Genomic DNA, 27,294 nt, shown 5'->3' on the forward strand with positions numbered 1-27,294 from the left:
AAAAATCCTGAGCATTTCTGCATCGTGGGCACATAGCCTAAGATAGTTTTTTTCTATGATGTTCAAAATCTCTTTTATTTTTGTTGTAGAGGGACACCAATTTTTCAAGAGCGGACATATTGGCCTTAATATTAAAATCATCCTGTGATGTGTCAGTATTATAGTAGTTATATTCTTGTACATAGGAGCAGTATTATAGTAGTTATATTCTTGTACATAGGGGGCAGTATTATAGTAGTTATATTCTTGTACATAGGAGCAGTATTATAGTAGTTATATTCTTGTACATAGGGGGCAGTATTATAGTAGTTATATTCTCGTACATAGGGGGCAGTATTATAGTAGTTATATTCTTGTATATAGGGGGCAGTATTATAGTAGTTATATTCTTGTATATAGGGGCAGTATTATAGTAGTTATATTCTTGTATATAGATGGCAGTATTATAGTAGTTATATTCTTGTATATAGGGGGCAGTATTATAGTAGTTATATTCTTGTATATAAGGTCAGTATTAGAGTAATTACATTCTTGTACATAGGGTGCAGTATTAAAGTAGTTATATTCTTGTTAGTGATGGGTGAACACTAAAATGCTCGGGTGCTGGATTCTCGGGTTGAGCACATTGGAATACTCGGGTGCTCGACCCGAGCAACGAGCCCAATGTAAGTCTATGGGAAACTCGAGCATTTTTCAGGCGGCTCCCCCTGGCGGTCTGCAGAGGGCCTAAAAATTGCCCAAATCGATGGGAACAGTGCTCAAATGACATGGGAACAGCATGGGGAAGACCCCTGGAAGCATTTCTGACTCCCAGATCACTGCTGTCAACAACGTTGTCAAAGTATTACGCCACTTTTACGGACTCACAATAAAACATACAAAAACAAAAACAAAATGGATTTTCCTGGGAAATATGTTAAGGAACATCCTTTCTAGTGTAATGACTTGTATATAAGGCAAAATAAATAACCAAAACCAAAAATACTCCTCCACACCTTGGGCTATGTTCGCGCGTAGCGTTTTTGATGCGTTTTTGCACTTTTGCATTGCTTTCAACCAAGACAAATGCATTCACTGGAAAATGTAATTTTAACATTTTACAACCTTATCTGGCCATGTGGTGTGTGACACATCATCAGACACATGCATACAGTGCTGAAAAGACATGGGAACAGCATGGGGAAGACTCCTGGAAGCATCTCTGACTTCCAGGTCACTGCCTAAAAGTGTGCCCATCATAAGTGATCCTTGGCGCAGGCGAAGATGCCTCCAGCCATGCACCTGTCATTGCAGACTTGCAACAATCACCGTCATTGTTCCAGTGCAGCGTTCAGTTGTCCCTACCCCATTCCTTGGAATGCAAGCGCAATACTATACTGCCAAATTTTTGATAGCTGCTTGCACTTGAAATGTGGCTTTTTAGGCTCGTGGAGGCGGAAACTGTTCACAACCTTATGGCGGCGGTGACTGGGTATCCATATTCGGTCCCCAGCCGCCACTATTTCTCCCGGTATCGTCTCTGCCTTCCACAAGCATGGGTCCCACAACATTAGCCGTGCCCTCCCCAGTGCACATACTGGGAAGGACTGCCTAACCACAAACACGAGGACAGATGAATGTGGCCAGGGATGGTACGGAGCTAGTCCACATTAAAAATGCTGCCATAGAGTGTCTGGGAACCTTCCCACACACTTTTTTTAGTCATGGCTGATTCTCGGCAGGGATGGATGGGCCCACCAGAGAACCAGAGACTTCTCCGGTGGGCCCTGGCTACTCCTTCAGGAGAGTTCATAGTGCCGAGGTGAGGCCATGATGATGATAGAGACCACCATCTGCTTAGTTTTCTGTTACTTGGAATGCAAGTGCAAGTATGCAGCCAGCCACCCACCCACAGGCCGCAATACTAAACTGCCAGATTTCTGGGCAGCTACTTGCACTTGAAATGTGGCCTTTTAGGCTCGTGGAGGCAGAAGGTTTTCACAACCTCATGCCGGCGGCGGCCGGGTGTCCATACTCGGTCCCCAGCCGCCACTATTTCTCCCGGCATCTTCTCCGCCTTCCACAAGCACGGGTCCCACAACATTACCCGTGCCCTCCCCAGTGCACTTACTGGGAAGGACTGCCTAACCACAAACACGTGGACAGGTGAATGTGGCCAGGGACGGTATGGAGCCAGTCCACAGCTTTTTTTGCTGAGAGTTGTATTTCACCACAGCTATATTCTTTAGCTTGGTGAAAGGACTTGGGAAACCATATCTACCCAATTGTCATTTCTCCCAGGAAGTCCTCTGAAGCTGCTTGCACTTGAAATATGGCCTTTTAGGCTCGTGGAGGCGGAAGCTTTTCACAACCTCATGGCAACGACGGCTGGGTGTTCATACTCGGTCCCCAGCCGCCACTATTTCTCCTGGTATCGTCTCTGCCTTCCACAAGCACGGGTCCCACAACATTAGCCGTGCCCTCCCCAGTGCACTTACTGGGAAGGACCACCTAACCACAAACACATGGACAGGTGAATGTGGCCAGGGATGGTACGGAGCCAGTCCACATTAAAAATGCAACCATAGAGTGTCCGGGAACCTTCCCACACACTTCTCTTGGCTAGGGCTGCTTCTCAACAGGGTTGGATGGGCCCACCAGAGAATCCTCAGGTGGGCCCTGGCTTCTGCATCAGGAGAGTTCATGATAGGCGCAAACTTTGCAGCTGCTATGGCGCTCTTCAGCGGGGGAGAAAGGTGAGCCTTGAGAATCAAATCCTCTGGTGGGCCCAATGTTTTTCAGTCTGACACTGCTTCTCAGTGGGAGTTGTATTTCACCACAGCCATATTCTTTAGCTCGGTGAAAGGACTAGCATAGAGGGAAACCCCATCTACTCTGGGTGTCATTTCTCCCAGGAAGTCCTCTAATGCAGCTTGTTGCAGAAGCAATGGCTGCCCGTCCAACATCAGCTCACACTTGTCGGTGGTGCTTTGACGCACAAACATCTTTCTTTGTGCCTTTAATTTCATGACTACAGAGATGGGCAATGACCTGATCTGCAATGCGGTTTGAGAAATAACATGCATAAGCACGTCCAATCCACATTAAAAAAGCAGCCATAGAGTGTCCGGGAACCTTCCCACACACTTTTCTTAGCCAGGGCTGCTTCTCGGCAGGGTTTGACGGGCCCACCAGAGAACTGGAGACTCCTCCGGTGGGCCCTGGCTTCTCCTTCAGGAGAGTTCATAGTGCCGAGGTGAGGCCATGATGATGATAGAGGCCACCATCTGCTTAGTTTTCTGTTACTTGGAATGCAAGCGCAAGTATACAGCCAGCCACCCACAGGCTCGGCAGTTGTTTCTACTCCGGCTGTCATTTCTCCGTCACCGGGTTCTGCCCATTGTCACACATGACCATGCCTGGCTGTATGTTCAGCGGTGAGAGCCACAGATCAGGCTGCTGTGTTACAGCTTTCTACAACTCTGCAGTGCTGGGCGGTTTATCACCTAAGCATTAAGCATGTTATCTTCAGCACAGCCTGTTGCCGTTTGGCCAAGGCAGTGCTGCAGTGCTTCCAGCTTGTGACTGATGTGGTCATTTCGGAGATGGAGGAGGAGGTGCAGGAGCTGAACAATGTCATTACATTGAGGTTACATTGGTGACTCTGTTTTTTATACTACAGAAAGATCCTACTGTTTTGGGTTTTTTTTACGTTATTTTTTAAGACAAATGCATTCACCGGGAAGTGTCATTTTAACATTTTACAACCTTATCTGGCAATGTGGTGTGTGACACATCATAAGACACATCCTGTTTCATTTATGATGGAGGGACTTTGAAAGTCACAAAGCCTATTTTTATACGGCCATCAGGCGGCCCTTACTATTCTTAAAAGGCCAGCAGTCGGCCCTCGCTATTGTTAGAGAAACATCAGCCGGCTATGAGTTGTTGCTCCCATTATTAACAAGTGGGTCTCCTATACTGTTATTGCGCATGCAGTGACTGTAGGGGCTGCCAAAAATTCGGCCGCAACTCAATACCCCTTTGAAGAGACATAGAGGAGGGACTCAGTAAAAAAAATGTTCCCATTATAAAGGAGAGGGTCTCCTATAGTGGTAATGTCCATGCTGTGACGGCAAGGGCTGCCAAAATTTGGGAAAAACCCCACTAAGAATTTAAAGACACATAGAGCAGGGCCACAGTAACGAGTACAACATGTTCCCATTAGAAAGGAGAGGGTCCGCTATACAGTTATAGGCAGGGGTGGATTAAGAGTAGCAAGGGCCCGGGCAGTTTAGAAGGCACGGGCACCCCCCCACCCCAACACACACACACCTGATGTATCACATGTCACATGATCCCCTGTGATAGATCATGTGATAGTTCACGTGAAATTAATTTGGCACAATATTAATATATTAATTATAATAATTTTTTCTAGGCTGTGTGCCCACTATGCGTTTTTTAACCTTTTCCCCAGCGGCAATTCCGCTGCAGAAACACTTAAAAAACGCTTGGTAGAAGGTCTGCCATGTTCCCCAATGATAATCCGCATGTGCTGTGCACATGCTGCGGAAATTTCCGCTGCGGATTATCATTGCAGAAAAATACACAGCAGTACCAATTATTTTGCGGAAGCGCGGCGTTTTCGCCGCCATTGACTTGCATTGGAACACATGGAATCCGCATCACTGCATCTGTACATGCAGATAACATGCATTTCAATGTGCGGATGGTATCCGGGTCTGGAGGATAGGAGACTCTCATCCAGACCTGGGTACCATAGAACCTGTAAAAAAAAAAGAATAAAATAAAAAAATAAATATTATACTTGCCTTCCGATGGCCCCCGGTGTCTTTATCCGATGCGTCCTGGCTTGCCGGCAGCTCGCGGTAGACTAAAGGACCTGTGGTGACGTCATTTAGTCATGTGACGGGTCATGCGACCGCTGACGTCGGTAGGCCATCAGAAGGTAAGTATATATTTATTTTTTACCATTCTCTTACGGTCACACTATATAAATCCATGCCGGTTGCATGGATTTATATAGTGTGACCAAGTTGTCAAGCACTTTCCAAGTGATGCTAAAATCGCATGCAGAAATGCAAGTGAAGAACGCATGTCCCTGGCAGGAAAAACGCATGTACAATTCGCATGTACAATCCGCATGTACAATCCGCATGCGTTTTATTCTGCCAGGGAGATGCAGAAACGCTCGAAAAAAATCCGGAGCATTTCTGCATCGTGGGCACATAGCCTTACATTAATTGTATGACTTAATATTGAGCACACGTAGCCATCTATACACAGCAGGAGGCTGCACAGAGCCATCTATACCCAGCAGGAGGCCGCACTGCGCCATCTATACCCAGCGGGAGGCCGCATGGCGCCATCTAGACACAGCGGGAGGCCGAACGGCGCCATCTATACACAGCGGGAGGCCGCACTGCGCCATCTAGACACAGCAGGAGACTGCTCCGCGCCCCCCCCAGAGACAGCGGGAGGCCACACACACAAACACATTTGAAACACAAAAATACATATAAACAGACATCACACAATGATATCTGCCTGCACACACACACACACTCACTCACCATCCCCCGGCTCGGCTCCAGTCGTCCAGCTCCTCTCCAGTGGTAAGTAGCAGTGCAGGGCGCGCACTGCGTGACGTCACACTAGCAGACACGGCCGCGCACAGGGCCGTGTCTCCTAGCTGTGACGCGGCCGGGCCAGCACACAGGGAAGTTAACAGGTGCAGTGCTGGCCTGGCCGAAGAAGAAGCAGCGGCTGCTGGGGGAGCGGTCCGGGTGCTCCCCGCCTCTGACTGCCGGTATGTGCCGCGGCACCGCACATATTATAATGAGGGCAATCTGGCCATGGACCCCACGGAGCACTGGGCTCCCAGGAGCCCCGGGGCCCCGGGCGGTAGCCCAGATTGCCCTCATTATAATCCGCCTATGGTTATAGGGTATGCAGTGAGTCCAACGGCTGCCAAAATTTGGGAAAAACCCCACTAAGAATTTAAAGACACATAAAGCAGGGCCACAGTAACGAGTACAACATGTTCCCATTAGAAAGGAGAGGGTCTCCCACAGTGTTGGCCTATGCAGTGAATGCAAGGGCTGCCAAAAATTGGGAGGCACTCCAATGCCCCTTGGAAGAGACGTGGAGGAGGGCCTCATAAAAAAATGTTCCTATTAGAAAGGAGCTGGTCTCCTATACTTGTAATGCCCATGCACTAAGTGTATGGGCTGACAAACATTTACCCCTGGGGGGTATACATGAACATACTGTATAAAAAAAAAAAATGTTTACGGGCATCATAAACACCCTTTAAAAAAATTATGTGGGTATTGCATCACGAACCACGGTCACCCTGGTGATACGGTGGTGGAGGATGAGGATGAGGAGAAGGAGGAGGACAAGAGCAAATAGCCAAAATCAGGAAGCGTATACCCATGTGTGGGTGTGAAAAGGTGCATGGGTATACACCTCCCAAGAAAAGACACTGGATTTGATTTTATGTTACGCTGCTATCATTCGGTGGTTTTGAGAAGTCTGGCCCAATCCAGCAGTGTTCATTTTTTATAAGAGTCAGCCTGTCAGCATTTTCAGTTGACAGGCGGATGCGCTTATCAGTTATAACTCCACCAGCGGCACTAAAAACCCGCTCTGACAAAACGCTAGCGGCAGGGCAGGCCAGGACCTCCAAGGCATAGAGAGACAGTTCATTCCATGTATCCAGCTTGGATATCCAATAATTATAAGGCACAGAGGAATCACGGAGGACGTTGGTACGGTCGGCAAGGTACTCCCTCAACATCTTCCCAAACTTTGTACTCCGTGTGAGAGTACCCCGTGCCTCAGGGCCTGTGCGATGGGAGGGGCTGAGAAAACTCTCTCAGAACTCTAACAGTGTTCCCCTGCCTCTGCTGGATTGAAGTTGTGTCTCTCTCGCCTGTGCTTCTTGGTTGTCCAGCGAACTGTGACCTCTGCCGCCAGCGTTTTCAGATGGGAATTTTTTTAATAGTTCCACAACACGGGCCTTCTGGTACTGCCCCATTTTTGTAGACCTGTCCGCCTCAGGAATAAGAGATATAAAGTTCTCCTTGTAGCGTGGGTCTAGAAGGGTCACCAACCAGTAATGACTGTCACCCAAAATTTTGAGAACGCGAGGGTCATGGGAAAGGCAGCGTAACAAACTCAGCCATGCGTGCCAGACTGCCAACAGGCGAGACTTCCGTGTCCTCACCAAGAGGACGAGTGACCATGCTCTCCTTCTCCTCCTCTCTGTCCTCAGGCCATTAACGCTGAACAGACGGTATGACAGTTGTGCAGGTAGTACTGTCTATAGCGCATGAAACTAGCTCCTGTTCTTCTTCCTCCTCCTCCTCTTCCTCATTGTTACCAAATCCATGTTGGAATGAGATGAGGCTGGGCTGTGTGTAATCAATCACCCTGCATGGTTCCTTGCTCCATCTCATTGTGCTCCGCCTGCAATGCATCCTCTTTGATTGTGAGCAGAGAGCGTTTCAGAAGACAAAGAAGCGGGATGGTGATGCTAATTATGGCATCATCACCGCTCACCATCTTGGTGGAGTCCTCAAAGTTTTGGAGGATGGTACATATGTCTGACATCCATGTCCACTCCTGAGGTCTTATGTGTGGAGTCTGAACTGAATACAGACGGCCTTGTTGATGCTGGTACTCAACAACTGCCCTCTTCTGCTCACAAATCCTTCCCAACATCTGCAGTGTAGAGTTCCAATGCGTGGGGACATCACATACCAGTCTATGAGCCGGAAGCTGCAAACGCTGCTGAAACATGGCAAGGGCGGCGGAAGCTGTAGGTGACTTTCTAAAATGGGCACACAGGCGGCGTACTTTAACAAGCAGATCCGGCAGCTCCGGGTAGGATTTGAGAAACCGCTGAACCACGAGGTTAAGCACATGGGCCAGGCATGGTATGTGTGTGAGCTCGCCTCCGAGCCGCCACCAGGTTCCGGCCATTGTCACACACGACCATGCCTGGCTGTAGGTTCAGCGGTGTGAGCCACAGATCTGCCTGCTCTTTCAGAGCTGTCCACAACTATTCAGCATTGTGCGGTTTGTCACCTAAGCATATTAGCTTCAACACAGCCTGTTGCCGCTTGGCTGAGGCAGTGCTGCAGTGCTTCCAGCTTGTGACTGATGTGATCATTTCGGAGATGGAGGCTGAAGAGGAGGAGGAGGAGGAGGAGGAGGAGGAGGATGAGGTGCAGGAGCTGTAGACTGTGCGGGCAACCCTGATTGACCTAGGGCCTGCGATCCTTGGCGTCGGGAGGATGTGTTCCGTCCCAAGGTCCGACTGGGTCCCGGCTTCCACTATGTTAACCCAGTGTGCCGTCAGCGAGATGTACCGTCCATGCCCACACTTGTCTACGTGTCCGTGGTTAGGTGGACTTTCCCGGTAACTGCGTTGTTGAGGGCACGGCTAATGTTTTGGGACACGTGCTTGTGTATTGCGGGGATGGCCCACCGGGAGAAATAGTGGCGGCTGGGGACCAAGTACCGAGGAACGGCCGCCGCCATCAGGTTGCGTAATGCTTCCGTCTCCACGAGCCTAAAAGACAACATTTCTAGCGCAAGCAGTCACGAAATATGGGAATGTACTACTGTGGCCTGTGGGGCGTTGGCTGCGTATTTGCGCTTGCATTCCAAGAACTGGGGTATGGACAACTGAACGCTGTGCTGGGACAAGGACATGGACGTGCTTACTGATGCTGCTACTTGAGAGTGTGCAATGACAGGTGCAGGGCAGGAGGCATCTTCACATGAACCATGGACAGGGCATTGGCTTGCATGCACACGGTGAAAGAAGCAATGGTGCCATCCGCAGACACTGTTCATGGACTCTGGGGTTCGGCCCATAAAGTCGAATGCTTTGCAGCCATGTGCCTGATCATGCTAGTGGTGGTCAGGCTGGTTGTTTTGCCACCCCTGCTGATGCTGGCCTGGCAGGTGGTGCAAATGGCCTTTTTGGGGTTATCGGCAGAGTCTTTAAAAAACAACCAGACTCGGGAAGACCTTACAGTTGTACTGGCAACTTTCGTCGTGTTGATGTTACGGGGAACGGTTGCCTGCCTTCTTTCTGCGGCCACCACACCGCTTCTTCCTGCCTGTTGGGGTGCACTGCCTCCCTCCCCCTGTGTGCTGCTCTCCTCGCTCTGCATGTCCTCCTGCCAGGTTGGGTCAGTTACTATATCATCCACCACCTCGTCTTCCACTTCCGCACTCTGGTCCTCCTCCTGACTTTCTGGCAATTGTGTCTCATTATCGTCCACCTCTTGTGACACTTTCCCACCGTCGCCTTCGTGTTACCGTGGCTGCTCAAATATTTGGGCATCGCTACATGAGATCTCCTCTTGTCCCGCTTCAAGTGGACCGGGCGAGAGGCCCGAACCTATAAATGGAAAAGTGAACAGTGGAAATGGAAGTGTGGGATCAGTTGTCTCTGGCCACTCGGCATGGTGGGAGGAAGGAGGTTCTCGGTGAGGATTATGCAGTCCAGACTTACGGCTACTGAGACTTGACCGTGTGGAAGACAGGGTGGTGGTGGTAGTGGCTAAGTGACTGGAAGCATTATCTGCTATCCAACCAATAACCTTTTCACAATAGTGGTGTTCTGTGGTCCCCTATTAATTGGGACAGGAAGGTCGAGCAAGAAGATGTGGGTGTTTGTTGTGGCACAATTTCAGCTTGCTCACGGCCTCGGCCTCTGCATGCACCATCACCATCACGTCCACTTCCCCATCCCTTGCCAGTTGCCTTGCCCATTTTGAATGGAGTACTATATCTTCCACGCTCACTACAAATGACTGAATTTGGAGCGAACTTATATGTGATCTGTGTGACGGACAAACCACAGTTTTAAATACCTGGCCTGTAGGTAATTATTTTGAACAGCAAACAGATGTCAATAGCTTCACTTACACACTGCAACAAATTTTTAATGGAGGTCAGAAATGGCAGTATTTCCTGAAAACGTATATGTGATCCGTGTGACAGAGAAAGCACAGTTTTAAATACCTGGCCTGTAGGTAACTGTTTTGAACAGCAAACTGGTGTCAATTGCTTCACTGACACACTGAAAACATTTTTTAATGGAGGCCAGAAATGGCAGTATTTTCAGCGCAATTATATGTGATCCGTGTGACGGACAAACCACAGTTTTAAATAGCTGGATTTTTAGTGCTGTAATATGGAAAGGACCTGGCTGTATTCTGCAGTGCGAACAAGCAAATGGCGCAGAAAAACGGTGTTCTCTGGATTGCTTTTAAGCAAATAATGAGGATTAAGATCCAAAAAAAATTGTTCCTGGCCCCTGAGACCTGGGCCTATTTCTAGAAATATCTAACAGCAGCAGCAGACAAAACTGGAATGGATGGACCCTCTTGCTATGTGCACTGCAGTCTGCTATATACACTGCCTGCCTGCTATCTCTGCAGATTGATTAGTCCTCAGAAGGACTGTTTGTTGAGATGGATATGTGTCTCTAATATAGTCTTGTATACCTACACTAACTTGATACAAGCAAATCTCTCCCTAGCTTAGCAGCACCTCTCCCTACAATGTCTGTGACGAGCATGGCGGCGCCAGGTCTGATATAGACCTGATGACGCTGTGCAGCCAGCCAATCACTGTAATGCCACAACCAACATGGCTGCAGCATTACAGTAAGTGGCAGGCAATCCCAGCATGTTAATTGGCGCTCTAAAGAGCGCCAAACATGCAGGGAGGAGACCCGAGTTCCCACCGAGCAACCCCGGAAATACTCGGCGAGCGCCGAGCATCTCGAGCAGTGAGATGCTCGGGAGAGCACCGAGCAGTAGCGAACATGCTCGCTCATCACTAATTCTTGTACATCAGGGCAGTATTATACCAGTTATATTCTTGTACATAGGAGCAGTATTATAGTAGTTATATTCTAGTACATAGGAGCAGTATTATAGTAGTTATATTCTTGTACATAGGGGGCAGTATTATAGTAGTTATATTCTTGTACATAGGAGCAGTATTATAGTAGTTATATTCTTGTACATAGGAGCAGTATTATAGTTATATTCTTGTACATAGGGGGCAGTATTATAGTAGTTATATTCTTGCACATAGGGGGCAGAATTATAGTAGTTATATTCTTGTATATAGGGAACAGTATTATAGTAGTTATATTCTTGTACATAGGGCCAGTATTATAGAAGTTAAATTCATGTACATAGGGGCAGTATTATAGTATATTTTCCTCCGTTTTCGCCTCTTCTTCCAATTCCTATGTTCTGTATTTTAATATCAAGTTTCAAGCAGTTTCTGATTGTGCAATTTTTTACCAGGCACAGTGGAAAGACTAGGACTGTGCAAAACAGCAGCATCTGTAAAAATTTTATTTAATGCAAATCTGCCCACAGCTATTGGGGAAATGGGACTTTCACAATGACAAACTATGAACTTCCTCCTTCATTTTTCATTTTACTCTCTTACCCAGGGATGTGCACAGAAATAATGGGGATCCTTAGGAAACCTTGGATGGGTCTCACTCTACCCTGAAAGGTCCCCAAAATGTAGAACACATATAATCCTGCTTTTATGTTTTTCGGCATACACCTGTATAGGGAGCTGTATACATAACAGTATGCAGTGAGCTCCTTCTAGTGGTTGCATCAAGAAGTCAATATGTCATTGTCGTGGCAAGCAGGGGAAGCAAGTGAATGCCAAGCCAAACCCTGTAAAGTCCCCAAACTCAACCATCCTCCAGCTTAGAGGCTGGACGAGTTTTTCATGAGCTCCCTATGAGAACACTACTTCATTAGATGTCTTTTCCATCATTTTTACTTGTAAATGTTGTATTTCCAATAATAACGCATTACTTTGCCATCGCTCTTAATGCAATTCACTTACGCAATGTGAAAAGTGGAAAAAAAAAGCTGTAGCTCAGGACATGGAATAAGAGAATTTTATGCTGCAATTGGTCAGTACTGCAAAAAACATTGGCCTTCTGTGTTCAGGTATAGACAGCTCCGTCTGTTCATTTGGCTAATATACGAGGCAAGCGCTCACTGGAGTACAGGGTCGGGGTAATTAGTGTGAGGGTGTACTGAAAAAATTGTAATGTCTATTGTGTGCTCAGACCCTCATTGCAATAAATAATGTAAAGTCAATGCATGATGCTTAGAAGGGGAATTCCTCTTTTACCTACTGAAGTCAATGATACTTCACCCATGTTTGTTTGTTTGTTTGTTTGTTTGTTTGTTTCATCTAGTAGTGAAGGGGCTGAATCAGCTCAGCAGATCCTTTAATAATGCATTAATCCAGAAAATAAAGTGTTAATTAAAGGCACAGAATTCCCCTTTAACAAGTTACGCTATAAGATAAGCTTAAAAACGCTCATTTCACGATTATAAGCCATGTAAACCGGCTGCTGATCACCCAATGAATGAGTAAAACGCTCGTTCATCGGGTGAAGTTATTGTTGTGCAGAACAAAAGATCATTGCTCTCGGCGGAGCATCGTCCTGTTAACTTGCGCTGCCGATAACCATGGCGGCCAATGTGCAGCGAGCGACAGATTACAGGGTGTTCAGTAAGTACAATCGTTTACTCCGGTCTGCCGGTGTAATTAAACTATTAAAAGAATGACCAGCGGTCGTATGAGGCTACCTGTCAGGGCTAAATCCACGTGGGTTGGATTTGATGCTGAAAAATTAAAAATAATCTATAGGGAAATCTTCAAGATAAATTTACAGTAAATTGTGTGACATTTGGTTGGGATTTTCGAGTGAACTATGGAAAAAAAAAAAAAAGTTTTAGAAAACCATAATTGTGGAATTTGTTATTGAAGCAAATGGAATGACTGTGTAAAAAAATCCATGAACAATCCGCTGCACAAATTCCCATGCTGTGTATATAAAAATCCATGATACAATTTCTAGGGTCCCGAAATTATATTTAGTAAAATCCTTTTAAATGCTACTGTAAATTTTCTGTGTACAAATCTGGATAGAAAATCTGCAGCAGATCCATTATGTGAATTTATTATTGAAATGTAGACACTCAGCAATCTACATTGTATCCTGCATAAAAGTACCACACAGCTAATACAGAGGTACAATGTATCCCACAAACAGCCAATCTTATATATATTAGCAGCCCGTCCCTACAGTGGAGCCTGTAGCAGACAGCAAAGTCGGCCCAGTTCTCCATGAACCCAAACCCTCCTTCCTGCACCAATTTCTGCACCGCTTATTTATCTCCCTAAGCTCCCGCTGTCTTTCTAGTGACGCTGGACTTCCGCTTCTCTCCTAGTTCCCTGTAATCATTTTTAAGAACCAGCAAAGGTCATTTGCAATGACTAAGGATTAATTTCCGATACGCGTCTGCTGTTCTCCCATGCTTGTGATGGTTGTGACCTAAAACCGCATTTATTTGGAGATATGAAATATTTTAAATGAATTAATAAATATGGCTTTTATTGGAGATCGTCTTGCTGGATTTTTCCTCCTTTGCTGATCATTCCTCTACGCGACTCCGTGGATCCGTGCATACGGTCTCAAAAAGGGTGAGCAGACTTCTTTTTTCCATTTTTTCTTCATTTTTAAGGACCTTCCACCTCCCTCTAACTTTCTCATTGGTATCGTTGTGTACCATGACCGCTTGATCATCACCTGTCCCACCCAGCAATCTGTCTATCCGATCCGCAATATGCCGAACCCGAGAACCCGGCAGACAACACACTGTTCAGTATTCACGGTCTCGGCGGCAGATGACCCTGTCTGTCCGCCTAATTATAGAGTCCCCTACCACCAACATCTGTTTGGCCTTTGCGGTGCTGCTATCTCACTTTTTCCTAAAGACATCGTTTTCATGGTTGCTAGGAGCAACGTCCTGCTGTAGTGATCCCAGTCCTGGGCTTGCTGTAGTGATCCCAGTCCTGGGCCTGCTGTAGTGATCCCAGTCCTGGGCCTGCTGTAGTGATCCCAGTCCTGGGCCTGCTGTAGTGATCCCAGTCCTGGGCCTGCTGTAGTGATCCCAGTCCTGGGCCTGCTGTAGTGATCCCAGTCCTGGGCCTGCTGTAGTGATCCCAGTCCTGCGCCTGCTGTAGTGATCCCAGTCCTGCGCCTGCTGTAGTGATCCCAGTCCTGCGCCTGCTGTAGTGATCCCAGTCCTGCGCCTGCTGTAGTGATCCCAGTCCTGCGCCTGCTGTAGTGATCCCAGTCCTGGGCCTGCTGTAGTGATCCCAGTCCTGGGCCTGCTGTAGTGATACCGGTCCTGGGCCCGCTGTAGTGATACCGGTCCTGGGCCCGCTATAGGGATCCCGGTCCTGGGCCCGCTATAGGGATCCCGGTCCTGGGCCCGCTATAGGGATCCCGGTCCTGGGCCCGCTATAGGGATCCCGGTCCTGGGCCCGCTATAGGGATCCCAGTCCTGGGCCCGCTATAGGGATCCCGGTCCTGGGCCTGCTGTAAGTGATACCAGTCCTGGGCCTGCTGTAGGGATCCCAGTCCTGGGCCTGCTGTAGGGATCCCAGTCCTGGGCCTGCTGTAGAGATCCCAGTCCTGCCTCCCCCGCTGTAGGGATCCCGGTACTGGGCCCGCTGTAGGGATCCCGGTCCTGGGCCCGCTGTAGGGATCCCGGTCCTGGGCCCGCTGTAGGGATCCCGGTCCTGGGCCCGCTGTAGGGATCCCGGTCCTGGGCCCGCTGTAGGGATCCCGGTCCTGGCCTTGCAATCCTAATATCAGCCAGACAGGCATATTTACTAGGTTGTGCCAGATCACGACTTTCCACCTACCCTTCTTCTAACTATTACCCAGCTACCTATATCTGGGTCGTGATCTTCCCACCTCCTCCACATCACTGGCACCAGCCAAAGCTGCTCAGTGAGCTCTAAACCCCTCTCCAGGTTTGAAATGCTCCTGAGTGTGGCAAGCTGCACATTTAGATCTGTTACCTGGGCTTCCAAACATGTAACTTGCTGACATCAAGCGCAGATATATTCACCCTCAAACAGCTGTTCAAGGCATGCAGACATCTCACAAGGCGCACACCTTTTAGCAATGTCCATGGAGCACATATAGTACTAAATGGGGATAAACGGTAAAGATAAAAGCAGAAAAACAATGGAAAACAAGTAAGGAAAACACCAAACTGTGCTCTTGTGTTATACATGACTAACTATTGAACCCGTTCTACGCCCAGGTGGCGAGCATTTTTATTGGTATATGGTCCCCTATCCTGGTCCATGCTCCCCCATCCTGGTATATGCTCCCCCTTCCTGGTATATGCTCCCCCTTCCTGGTATATGCTCCCCCATCCAGGTCCCCCATACTTGTATATGCTACCCCAGCCTGGTCCCCCTTCCTGGTATATGCTCCCCCATCCTGGTATATGCTCCCCCATCCTGGTATTTGAGCCCACATCCTGGTCCCCCATTCTGTTATGTGCTCCCCAATCTTGGTCCCCCCATCCTGGTATATGCTCCCCCATACTGGTATATGCTCCTCCATCCTGGTCCCCCAACCTAGTTTATACTCTCCCATCCTGGTATATGCTCCCCTATCATGATATTTGAGCCCCCATCCTGGTCCTTCCTCCTGGTATATGCTCCCCCATCCTGGTCCCCTATCCTGTTATGTGCTCCCCCATCCTGGAATATGCTCCCCCATCCTGGTCCATGCTCCCCCATCCTGGAATTTGAGCCCTCATCCTGATCCTTCTTCCTTGTATATGCTCCCCAATCCTGGTCCCCTATCCTGTTATGTGCTCCCCCATCCTGGTATATGCTGCCCCATCCTGGTCCCCTATCCTGTTATGTGCTCCCCCATCCTGGTCCCCTATCCTATGTGCTCCCCCATCCTGGTATATGCTCCCCCATCCTTGTATATGCTCCCCCATCCTTGAATTTGCACCCCTATCCTGGTCCATGCTCCCCCATCCTGGTATTTGCACCCCCATCCTGGTATATGCTCCCCCATCCTGATATTTGCGCCCCCACCCTGGTCCATGCTCCCCCATCCTGGTATTTGCGCCCCCATCATGCTCCCCCATCCTGGTATATGCTCTCCCATCCTGGTATATGCTCCCCCATCCTGGTATTTGAGCCCACATCCTGGTCCCCCATCCTGTTATGTGCTCCCCCCATCTTGGCCCCCCCATCCTGGTATATGTTGCCCCATCCTGGTATATGCTCCTCCATCCTGGTCCCACATCCTGGTATATACCCCCCCATCCTATTATATGTTCCTCCATCCTGGTCCCACATCCTGGTATATGCTCCCCCATCCTGGTATTTGAGCCCCCATTATGGTCCTTCCTCCTGTTATATGCTCCTCCATCCTGGTATTTGTGCCCCCATCCTGGTCCCCCATTCTGTTATGTGCTTACCTATCCTGGTCCCCCATCCTGGTATTTGCGCCCCCATCCTGGTATGTACACCCCCATCCTGGTCCCCAATCCTGTTATGTGCTCCCCTATCCTGGTCCCCCATCCTGTTATGTGCTCCCCCATCCTGGTATTTGCTCCCCCATCCTTCCATCAATTAAATAAAGAAAAACACTCCTACTCACCTTTCCATTGTTCCCCTGCAGTGCAGTTATTTTACTAAAATCAGCGCCTGCATAGCGCGACATCCGGCGCCATTTTAGTGAAGACACATTTGAAGAGTGTATTCTACAAAATGGCGCCGGAGTACGTGTGTGCACATACCACGCTGTCTGGCGCCATTTTGTTGAAGACACACTGCAAATGTGTCTTCACTAAAATGGCGCCGCATATCATGCTATACGTAGTAGCCTATTCTGATGCCACACTCCTCCCCCGGCCTCCGGCCCAAACAGAGGCACCACACTCCTCCCCGGCAGGTATGTGCTTATGTCGCTGGAGATCGCGGTATGCGTTCAGTGCCTACGCATACCGGGATCTCAGGCGCCATACTCCTCCTGCCAGTCACCTGTAACGGCTGGATGCGTTCCTCTGTCTGGGGCAAGACTGCACAGGCACAGTCTATAGAGGCTTCGGACAGAAGGACACATGCCTGGTTATATTATATTAGTGTTTAACCCTGCACTTATCTACAGCCCTGCACCTAAAATGCAGCCCCGCTTTGCTCAGCAGCCTCGCCTAGAGTTTGTGGAACTTTTAGTTCTCCAACCAGCAAAGCAAACAAGATTTTAGGGTGTATAAAGAGAGAGATAAAATCCTGTGATCCCAATGTATTGTTACCCCTTTATAAATCACTGGTGAGGCCACATCTGAAATATAGGATATAGTTTTGATCTCCACATTTTAAAAAGGATATTCAGAAGTTAGAGTCAGTTCAAAGGCAGCAACTAGATGATTACACGGGACGGAGGCCTCTCCTACGTCACACGGGACGGAGGCCTCTCCTACGTCACACGGGACGGAGGCCTCTCCTACGTCACACGGGACGGAGGCCTCTCCTACGTCACACGGGACGGAGGCCTCTCCTACGTCACACGGGACGGAGGCCTCTCCTACGTCACACGGGAGGGAGGCCTCTCCTACGTCACACGGGAGGGAGGCCTCTCCTACGTCACACGGGAGGGAGGCCTCTCCTACGTCACACGGGAGGGAGGCCTCTCCTACGTCACACGGGAGGGAGGCCTCTCCTACGTCACACGGGATGGAGGCCTCTCCTACGTCACACGGGATGGAGGCCTCTCCTACGTCACACGGGATGGAGGCCTCTCCTACATTACACGGGATGGAGGCCTCTTATATTATGAAAGGTTGGAAAAGTTGAGCTTGTTTAGCTTAGAAAAAAAACGCCTCAGAGGGGATCTCATTTACGTGTGTGGTCAGTACAAAGGACAGCACATGACTTATTCCTTCCAAAGACCATACTAAGGACCAGGGGGCTCATTACGGGTGGGAGAAAGGCGATTCCGGCACCTAAATAGGAAAGGGTTCTCTACAGTCAGAGCAGAGGCTGCGGAATACCGACCACAAGAGGTAGTGATGGCCGACACTATAGCAGCTTTATACAAGGGCTGGAGGATTTCCTCACATTGTGGTTTACAGATAATTTAGTGACAAAATGTATAAGTGGTGGAGAAAGGTTGAACTTTATGAACCGGGGTCTTTATTCAACCTATGTAACTATAAAGACTGTGCCAAAAAGCACAATGTGGCTGGCGCCATGCAGGCATTGAAGGACACAGTGGGACCATTTTTTCAATCCATGTGCTGTCTTTGTGCAAAACACATACAAATCAATGTAAGTGAATGGGCAAGTACAGAGGAGTGTTTTTTTCCCCCACATATACCATGCCAAAGAAAAAGAAAACAATGCAATAGTTTCTTCAAATTTTTTGGATCAGACTCACCTATTAAACTCCAACTCCAGACTCCAACCTTAGCAAATCCATTGCATAGATTAAATAGGAAACTATATGGCAATTTATTTTTGTTTTATTATTTTTTTTTAATTATGAATGCAGAAAAACCATACAGATGTAAGACACATAGCGAGCGCCATGTGGATGAAAAATTCTGTATTTATTCCTATTTGTCTTCTGCAATCTTATTCTCTTATCCCTGGATGATTCCTCCTGGTTGATGTCGCCATCTTTTATGTAAACTAATCACTGATTATATTTATACCATATGGTGCTTGTATGACAAAAGCATACACCAATCGAAAACATTACTGTTATTAAATATTAATTAAAACCACATTTACTGATATATAAATGTAAAGTTAGAATCCACAGTTAAAGATTGAATAGAAAGGTACTACAAAGGCCATCCAGTATTTATTCAATATTCTTCAAAAGCCCACCGAGTGTATTCTTATTAAGCAAATAATAACCAAAAGTCCCAAAGGGATGATTGAGAAGCCAAAGAGTAAAATAGTAGGTATACGAGTCTGTTGCTCCCCTAATCCTGCCGGTTACCATCTTTTGTGTAAGGCTGCGTTCACATTTGCATTCAGACATTATGCATGTCTGTTATGGGCTTAGGAACAGAGAAACAGATTAATGTAAAAAACTGATAACTGATGGAAGCAGATTATTTTGGGCTCCATCTGGGTTCTGTGTCTGTTTTTAGAACCAAAGAAAAAGCGCACCATGTGGAACTTTCTGCAAGTTTCATGATATATGCAACTTTTTGATGATTTTTTTTCTAAAAAACTAACACATAACAGAATCCAGATAGACCCCAAAATAATCCATGAGGCACCTCTGCTATCTCTTGCACCAGTTACAACAGATACGTTTTTTATATTAAGGCCATGATCCCACTATCAGTATTCGGTCAGTATTTTTTCTCAGGAGTGGGAGCCAAAACCAGGAGTGGGTGATAAATGCAGAATTGGTGACTTGTTTCTATTATACCTTTTCTCTGATTGTTCCTCACCTGGTTTTGGCTCCCACTCCTGAGAAAAAATACTGACCGAATACTGACCAAATACGGATAGTGGGGCCTAATTCTGTTTATCTGTTCCTAAAAATAGAACAGACAAATGCAAATGTGAACAAAGCCTTACTCTTGTTTCCCTTTTCTTTGATGAGATTTGACTAAAGGTTATAACTAACTTCTCATTTTTGTACACTCTTACAATGTATCACGTTATTTGCACGCAGTGATACAATGTATCACACAATGAGTCTTTGTATCACACTTCATTTGCACACACTATCAAACTTTGCAGATCCAGCAGACTTGAGAACAGAAGCTCCCAGGACGGTCCACACCATGTCTAAAATACGAGGGGGGAGGTTGTAAAAAGGCAGTTATTTTTGGCTTCATAAACTCCCTGAATCATGCGGTCACTTATAATGGAGTAATAGGTTCTGGGATGTTGTATAGTACGGGACAAAAATTGTAGGGTGGGTTTAGCAAAAAGTTGTCCCAAGCTATGAAGACTGATCCACCCCCGTGGAGGTGGAGGCAGGTGGTAGCCTCCTTTGTGGGCTCTCTGGCTGTGCAGGGAGAGTGCAGGGACTGAGGGGATCTGTGCACACTTTGCAGGCAATGAGCACCCAGGGCTGGCTCCCTGTGCAGCATGAGGAGAAGCAAAGTGATGGTCCTGGCGACCTGTCTGGGCTCCTTCATATTGATCATCTTCTACTTCCAGAGCAACCTGAGCTCAGGTAAGGGGCGCACTCACCTTTGGGTTGAGAGAGGGTTGAGGATAGAGGGGGCAGGGAGAAGGGACGCACAATCCCCAAACTTATCCTCTATCACCGCCGCTTAAACTATAAGCTCCCCGACCCATTCTGGCCATAGATTCCCCAATAGAAGCATCAGTCGCTCCTGTGGTGACAATCGCAACATCTAAATTATTGATGTCAACGAAAGATCATATCGGATGTGGCTGCAAAAAAAAATCAAAATATGGGGCGAAAAAGAAAAAGCTGCATGCAAATCACAATCTGCGTAACCAGAAGCTCCGCAGCAAAAAAAAAAAAATGCAAAACCTGCATCTACCTGAGGTACACACAAGCTGCTCAGACCTTCTGGCGGGTACAGATTGCAAGCTCTGTGGCCCAAAATCCATCTGTCATGTATATCGGCTTTGTAATTTTCCTGTACTTCCTTTTTGTAACGACCTCAACCATTGACATGTTTATTTATTTGATACTGTGTGGCATGTAAAGCGTTAACGCCTCAAACACCCCATAAATATGTGCCTCACTCACCGTGTTATAGGTATGAAATATTCCCTTTATTCGGGCATCGCCTCCCAGGACTCTGCTCAGGAATGTTCCTGCTTTGGGTTAGCAGCTAATGAATGGAGCCTCTCAGCCAGTCTCTTTATATTTCCACTTTTAGTGCTTGCACTTCACGGGGTTAATTGTACCCCCACTACTCGTCTATTAACCCTTATAGGGAACCTGATATTCACCGAGCCTATGCAATTCTGTGTGCACCCTAAAACTTAGCGGAAGGTGCTGATGTAGCAGACCTAATAAGCTCATGGTGTTATCACTCGGATCTTACATAGGACTGCATGAAATCAATGGTTAAGTTACAGTTTTAGCTCTGCGCCCTATGGAAAAGTTCATTTATTCATTCATTTATTCTGCGGTCCAGACTATATAAATATCTGCTCACCGCAGTGGCTCTAAAATTAGCTGGCATTGAATGGGTTTATGTTTAGGCCTCACTGGCCCCTCCCATGGTCTCTGCCAATGTGGCAGATCAAAATAAACACCTCTGTATACCCTGCCCCCCCTTCCCCACATGTTCCCTGTGTCTGGCCGCATTGTGGAAGTTACTCTGGAGACGACAAAAAAAAAAACCCAGTAAAATATTTTAAAGTTGTCGTCACCCCACGACCTCCGTCTCCCAATTGCTAACTTTTTATTAAATTATGTGCAATATTTAAAAAACTTTAAAGGGCTACTAACCCTAAAGTGGCCATCTTATAAAAAGTACAGCCCCCGTGTGATGTAAACACCTGAATATCTACTTGTGATGTATCCTACTGTATAGGCGGAGGGTGAGACATGGTCCCATCTACTATATAATCTGCTTATCCCGTCTGTCTTTGCGTCCAGGAAATCCTGCGTCTCTGATTGGTCCGGCCGGACCAATCAGCGACGCGGAATTTCAGCACAAGATGGCGGCCGTTAGCAGCTCATCTGCCGCACGGAGGTCAGCGGCGATGCAGCCAGGAGATGACTGGCGCTAGTCGGTCATCTCCCGGCTGCTCGCAGCGGAAGTACCCGCACAGGCAGCGCCGGTCCTCACTAACACGGTTCGCTGATCGGTCGCGGCCGCTGGCCGCCACCAATCAGCGACGAGCGCAGTCCAGCTGCGAATTGGCTCCGGATTTGAAACACGCTTCGCTGATTGGTCGCACCCGGCGACATAGCCCAGGAATGACGAGGCAGACTGAGGTGCCTCCATTTGGACTACGACTGTATCTGGGGTCACTCCTTTGTTCCGCTGCACAAACGATCAGGCCTTTCTTTTTCTTTTATTCTAAGCAGTCCATCTGTAATTTTTGGCCCATAACAACCAATCACAGCGCAGCTTTCATTTCTGCAGAGCATATTTGAAGATGTAAGCTGCACTCGGATTGGTTGCTATGGGAAATGAGGCCTAGTTTTTGTGCCTGTCAGTTTTGATAAATGAGGCCCAGTGCTGTTTCCATAGTAATGCTGCTGTGCAGTTGTTGCTACAGATGGCGGATGTCCCTGTCACACCCCAGGAGACCACACATTTGGAAATAACACCTCATATACAGCCCATTACTAGGTCATTGCCCTGAATGATGTGCAGTTGTCCACCATTTATTAGTTCATTGACTCACTTGAAGGGATGCTCCAGACTTCATTATTTTATTTTTTTGTAAAATTTTGTGCAGCATGAGATAGGTTGACGAAAGCCGTATCTGACCAGTGGTTTACTAGGACCCAAAATGCCACAATACTATTAACATGTGTAAACCTGACCAAAGACATTAAAATGGCTGCACACCTTTAACTTGGAGATGGATGTAAAACAAAGAAGTTTCATAGCACTAACTATAGACAGAACGTTTGCACTGTGCCCGGCTGTGGTTTTCATCCTGCTGGGAGTTGTAGTTCTTGAATAGCTGGAGGACCGCACGTTGTAACCTATTGCTGTATGTGTTTAGCCCCCTCTTGTTCACTTTGCCCCAGAGACATTGCATGGAGCATGTTTAATTGCAGTCTTCATGAACTTCTTGAAAACTGATCCGAGAGCAATCAGGTCTGAGTAATCCTCATGATGTCGAGGAATGTGTCTTTAATTGCTTACAGCAGGCCTCGGGACCCTTTTAATTGGAGCCTGTAGAACTACAAGCTCCAGCAAGCAATGGCATCCAGAGACTTTTTTTTTTCTCTGTTTGTTTTACAAGTATTACTCTTCCTGGCGATGGGCTGCTATCTCGGACCCCTTCAGGTCTCATTCAGGTGTCAGTTTTTCATGTACATGTTTTATCCCCGTTTTTCATAGACAGAACACGACATACAATAGGCCATGGCGCTGTTCATATGTCAGTCTTTTTTTTTTTTTTTTTTTCGTGGGCTAAGTATCTGAAAAAATAAAGTCTTGATTGTGATTTACGATGAGGATTAAATTTGCCCATTCAAATCAGTGGGTCCATGTCAAAAATGAATCGTACACGGATTACATCCCTGTCCTGAATGCTGTCCGCTTTTTAGTGTTTAATAGAAGTTTGGAATTTTTTTTTTTTTTTTTTTTTGCATCTGAGAAAAATGGACGCCAAGTTGGTGGTAAAAAAAAACACGCAAACCAAAATGCATCAAAATGGAAACCATTGGTCTCTATGAAAGGAAAAAAAAACCCAGATGTTTGAGGCATTAGAGGTTTTCTTTCTTCAGAAAACCACTGCTGCCTGGTTGCAGTTTTTTTTTTTTTTTTTAACAAAAAAACCTCTGCTTTTCTCACCTTCCCCGGGTCCAGCGCTGAAGTTGTCTGTTTTTGTCCGCAGCGCTGCAGACAAAAATCAGTTCAGCGGTTCTGCCTGAGTTGAAGACATGAACCGCTAAGCTGACTGTTATTGTCTGCAGCGCTGATGTCACATTGACAGCGCTGCAGCCGGACACCTGGAGCAGCGGTGGAGACTCATCGCTGGACACGGGGAGGGTGGGTTCTTATTTTCCTTTCAACCTTAGCTCGATCTGTGACCCCACAGACTTTATATTGGGGTATATAGAAAAGGCTGTTTCTAAACTTTACAATGGCTCCTTCACTGACTCAAATAACTTCGCATGCGTTTTGTGATGTCATATATAGAAACCACACAGCAGTGTTATATCCTTAACACAACAGACACCAGCAGCTCCTGGCAGACCCCCTTGACTTCAAATGGGGTCCACCTTGTTCCACTGAGGTCTCCATTAAAACAGGGAATAAGAGAGAGAAAGTCGTCCGATCACAACAGGTTGCGAAAAATGCTCAGATGTTCTAGAATGCAAAGAAATGATGTAGATGAAGCTTACTGCAAAAAAATCGATACATTTCAATGCTTAAAAATGGCGACTAGTATACATGACTTGTTTTTGCAATCTGTTTCCTCCCAGTGAGGGGACAGGGAAGCTCTCAACCTTGGCTGCACTGAATAGTCCTATTACAGGCCCTTCCAATGAGATTTAATACACGTTATGTCCTAGCAACCCTAAAGGGTTAAAACAAGGGAAAGTGTCAGGAGGGGAACTGTTTGCTCAGTCTGGTCAGTATTCTGTGTGATATTTACCATCTCCAGCTCCACACAGGGGGTAAAAGTCACAGTGATGTCACACTTCCCTCTACGCTCATCGCTAGTAATCATATATAAATGCATTTTTTTTTTTTTTTGTGAGCCAATATCTGGCCCGTATTTTTTAAAATTGCTAATATGAAGCGATATTGCCGCCCTCCATTACACTCCCCTCTTTTGAAGTGCACTGTGTGCGCATCTACTCCCCCTCCGCCCACCACCTGGCTGTCATTTACCGTCCCCCAGGACCAGCCACCACCTTCTTAGACCACTTCACCATCTGGGTACTTCATTTCCTTTCCGCTGACATCTCCACTATCATCATGGACGACTTCAACATCCCCATCGACACTTCCGTCTCAGCTGCCTCTAAGCTTCTATCCCTCACTTCCTCCTTTGGCCTCACTCGGTGGTCTTCCGCAGCCACTCAAAGATGGCCACACACTGGACCTCATCTTCACCCGCCTCTGTAACTCACCTTTCCCTCTCCTCTCCAGGGCAACAATCCCCACTCCACAAACTTGCATTCCCTGTTTCCTCACCCATCCCTTGTAGACTGTCAGCCCTCGCGGGCAGGGTCCTCCCTTCTCCTGTACCAGTCGCCGTCACGTTTTGTTAAAGATTATTGTAATTGTTCTTGTATGTATACCCCTTTTTCACATGTAAAGCGGCATGGAATAAATGGCGCTATAATAATTAATAGAAACTAGCCTCTGCCACTCTCGGGGTCATGTTGGCAGCGGCATATTGGATTACAAGACCTTCCACCAGCCGATGAAATTTAAGCTGACAAAGAAAAGTTGGTCCTTCTTTTCTTGATCAGCTCCATCTTGGATTGTAGAAACAATTGGGCATTGCTAGGCTTGTTTGGTCTCTACTGAAGACTGAGCAGCGGAGGGAGATTGCTGCCTCCCAGCCATGGACACAGCAGTCTTAGGGCAATATGAGAGTCTCCTGGGGCAAGTAAATCACATTGGTTGAGCTGTTTATTGTCTATCACACCCAGATACTCTCCTTCTATGTTACTACAGGCTGGATTAGTCTTCTGTGTGCGTATGTGGTTAATATTGAATAAGGAAAGTCAGATCCCCAGAAACGAGAGCCAAGGCTTTGTGTCCTAGTGTAACCAGAGAACTCCGGCCTTGCGTTAGATCATCCATTTTCCAGGACTTTCTAGGTACTCGCAGTGTAATGGTATCTCATGTCTGTAGGAAGAGTTTGTGGACTGAAGCTTCATATGAGATTTAGGTAGCCATTTTATTTAAAGGGTAAGATTATAACCACAGGAGCATCATAATGTGATCATGTGTACTAACTTATGAATTTCAGGTTGGTTCACCCTGAGCCACTTGGTTCATTAGTTTTAACACTAGGGCTAGCGTTAAACAATACCGGCATTGAAAGGTAGCCAAGCAGGGTGAAGCTGTAGCCACACGCATGATATGTTGATGAGTGGTGGTTGACTACAGATGCTAAGCCCATTGTCGTATCAGGAACAGATGGATTTATATAATATTTATTAAATGCAAATCGGACCGGAACGTAATATAATTCTCAACATTGTTGTAATAAGCTGTGTGCAGAATCTTGAAATGCAGCAATGAAAGTGTTGGCAGGAGACTAGAATAATAATGTGTCCGGTAAACCTTCTGCGACCGTCCGATGATAGGACTCTATTGAGAGCCTCTAGATCCGGACCTCGGGATGTGGATTCTAAGTTTATGATCTCCGGAGAAATACCGGCTGGTAATTTTCCACCGCGCGTTTCTGATTTTTGAGAGGGATGCTGGCTGGGGTGCGGAGAGTGAGTGGCAATTTTTAGAAAACTTTTGGGGAATCAGATGTTTCCAACAGTTTGGAGCTAAGTTCATGGAAGGATATAATTCTATGGACTTGTTCATGCTGGAATCCCCCTGTATCAGCTACCACTGGATAGGCAATAACTGTTGGATCAGTGGGAGTCTCACAAAGCTCTAGATCTTCCACACGGCCATGGCCAGGTGGACCTGAATGGTGAGGCAGGTGGCTCATTCATCCTACTGCTCCAATCTAACCTACAACTTGCCTACTTTGGATAAATCATACGAAGAGAGCAATCACTGAAAGACATCATGGTCAGAAGGAACAAGGTGAAAAGGAAGACAACCAGATGGCTTGACACTATTAAGCGAACAGCGGAAAAGACCCTGGTGGACCTATCTAGGCTGCATAGTATCGATCTTCCTACAGATCATTCATCCATCAAGTCGCCATGGCTCGAGATTGAGCCTAAAGCCGTTAAATTATGACACGGAGGAGACTAACCAAGCGCAGTGCTCTGATATCTTCAGTGATCTAGATGTGGATGCAGCATGGTCTTGACCAAACAGTCATTTATAATGAGCTGTAACCCTCTATTGCTCTACTGGGCACTGAGCCCCTCAAACTCTGTTCTGATCTTTCCACACTTCATTGTTTTGCAAACTGCATTGCTTAAACGATGAAGAATTTCTATATTTCCTGTGGGCAGATGATTGGGCAAAAGAGAAACCATTATTAAGGCAAACCACAGAGTTAAGCAAAAAAAAAAAATAAAAAATTTGTGTCGCAGGGAATTTTTATGACTTGGGTAAAACGTTCTTGCACAATGGATATAATAATGACTGTTATGTCAGAAACTTTAATAACTGTGAGGACACTTTTTGGGTATGTGCACAGAGTTTTTTTTTGAGTGGGTCTGCTCCGGAAAATTGCTCAAGGAACGCTTGAAAGAATTTTCCAATCTTCCTATTTATTCCTAAAGTAAAACGTCTTGCTGCTCAGATGTTCATTAGGGTGGTTTTTTTTTCTGCTTCAGGTTTTGAAAAATACCTTGGGTGGAGAAATAAAGTGCATGTCGCCTATTGGAAAAGGCTCCAAACAAAGTGCTGTTCAATTAAAAGGATGGAAAAAAAAACAAACTTCCAGAAAGACTTTTCCAAAACTGAAAACTGCTACAGGAAGCAAGAAACTCCTTAAAAAATTGAAGTTCTCAAAATAAAAATCTTTAAAGGACTTCTTGATAGTTTCTACTAGAAAATTGTTTTT

General features: G+C 46.7%; 1 protein-coding gene across 1 annotated transcript in view; it reads left to right on the forward strand.

Annotated features, from left to right (window-relative positions):
* Positions 1-19,931: 19,931 nt before the first annotated feature.
* Positions 19,932-27,294, forward strand: part of CHST13 (carbohydrate sulfotransferase 13) — a 19,356-nt gene continuing 11,993 nt past the window's right edge. Inside the window, exon 1 of the mRNA XM_073642789.1 lies at positions 19,932-20,125. Within this exon, the coding sequence (XP_073498890.1) occupies positions 20,038-20,125 (88 nt within the window). The 5' untranslated portion in view covers positions 19,932-20,037. The remainder of the gene's footprint in view (positions 20,126-27,294) is intronic.

Source organism: Phyllobates terribilis, unplaced genomic scaffold (genome assembly GCF_046119375.1).
Source record: "Phyllobates terribilis strain yellow unplaced genomic scaffold, ASM4611937v1 Scaffold_8__6_contigs__length_399053987, whole genome shotgun sequence".
NCBI lineage: Eukaryota > Metazoa > Chordata > Amphibia > Anura > Dendrobatidae > Phyllobates > Phyllobates terribilis.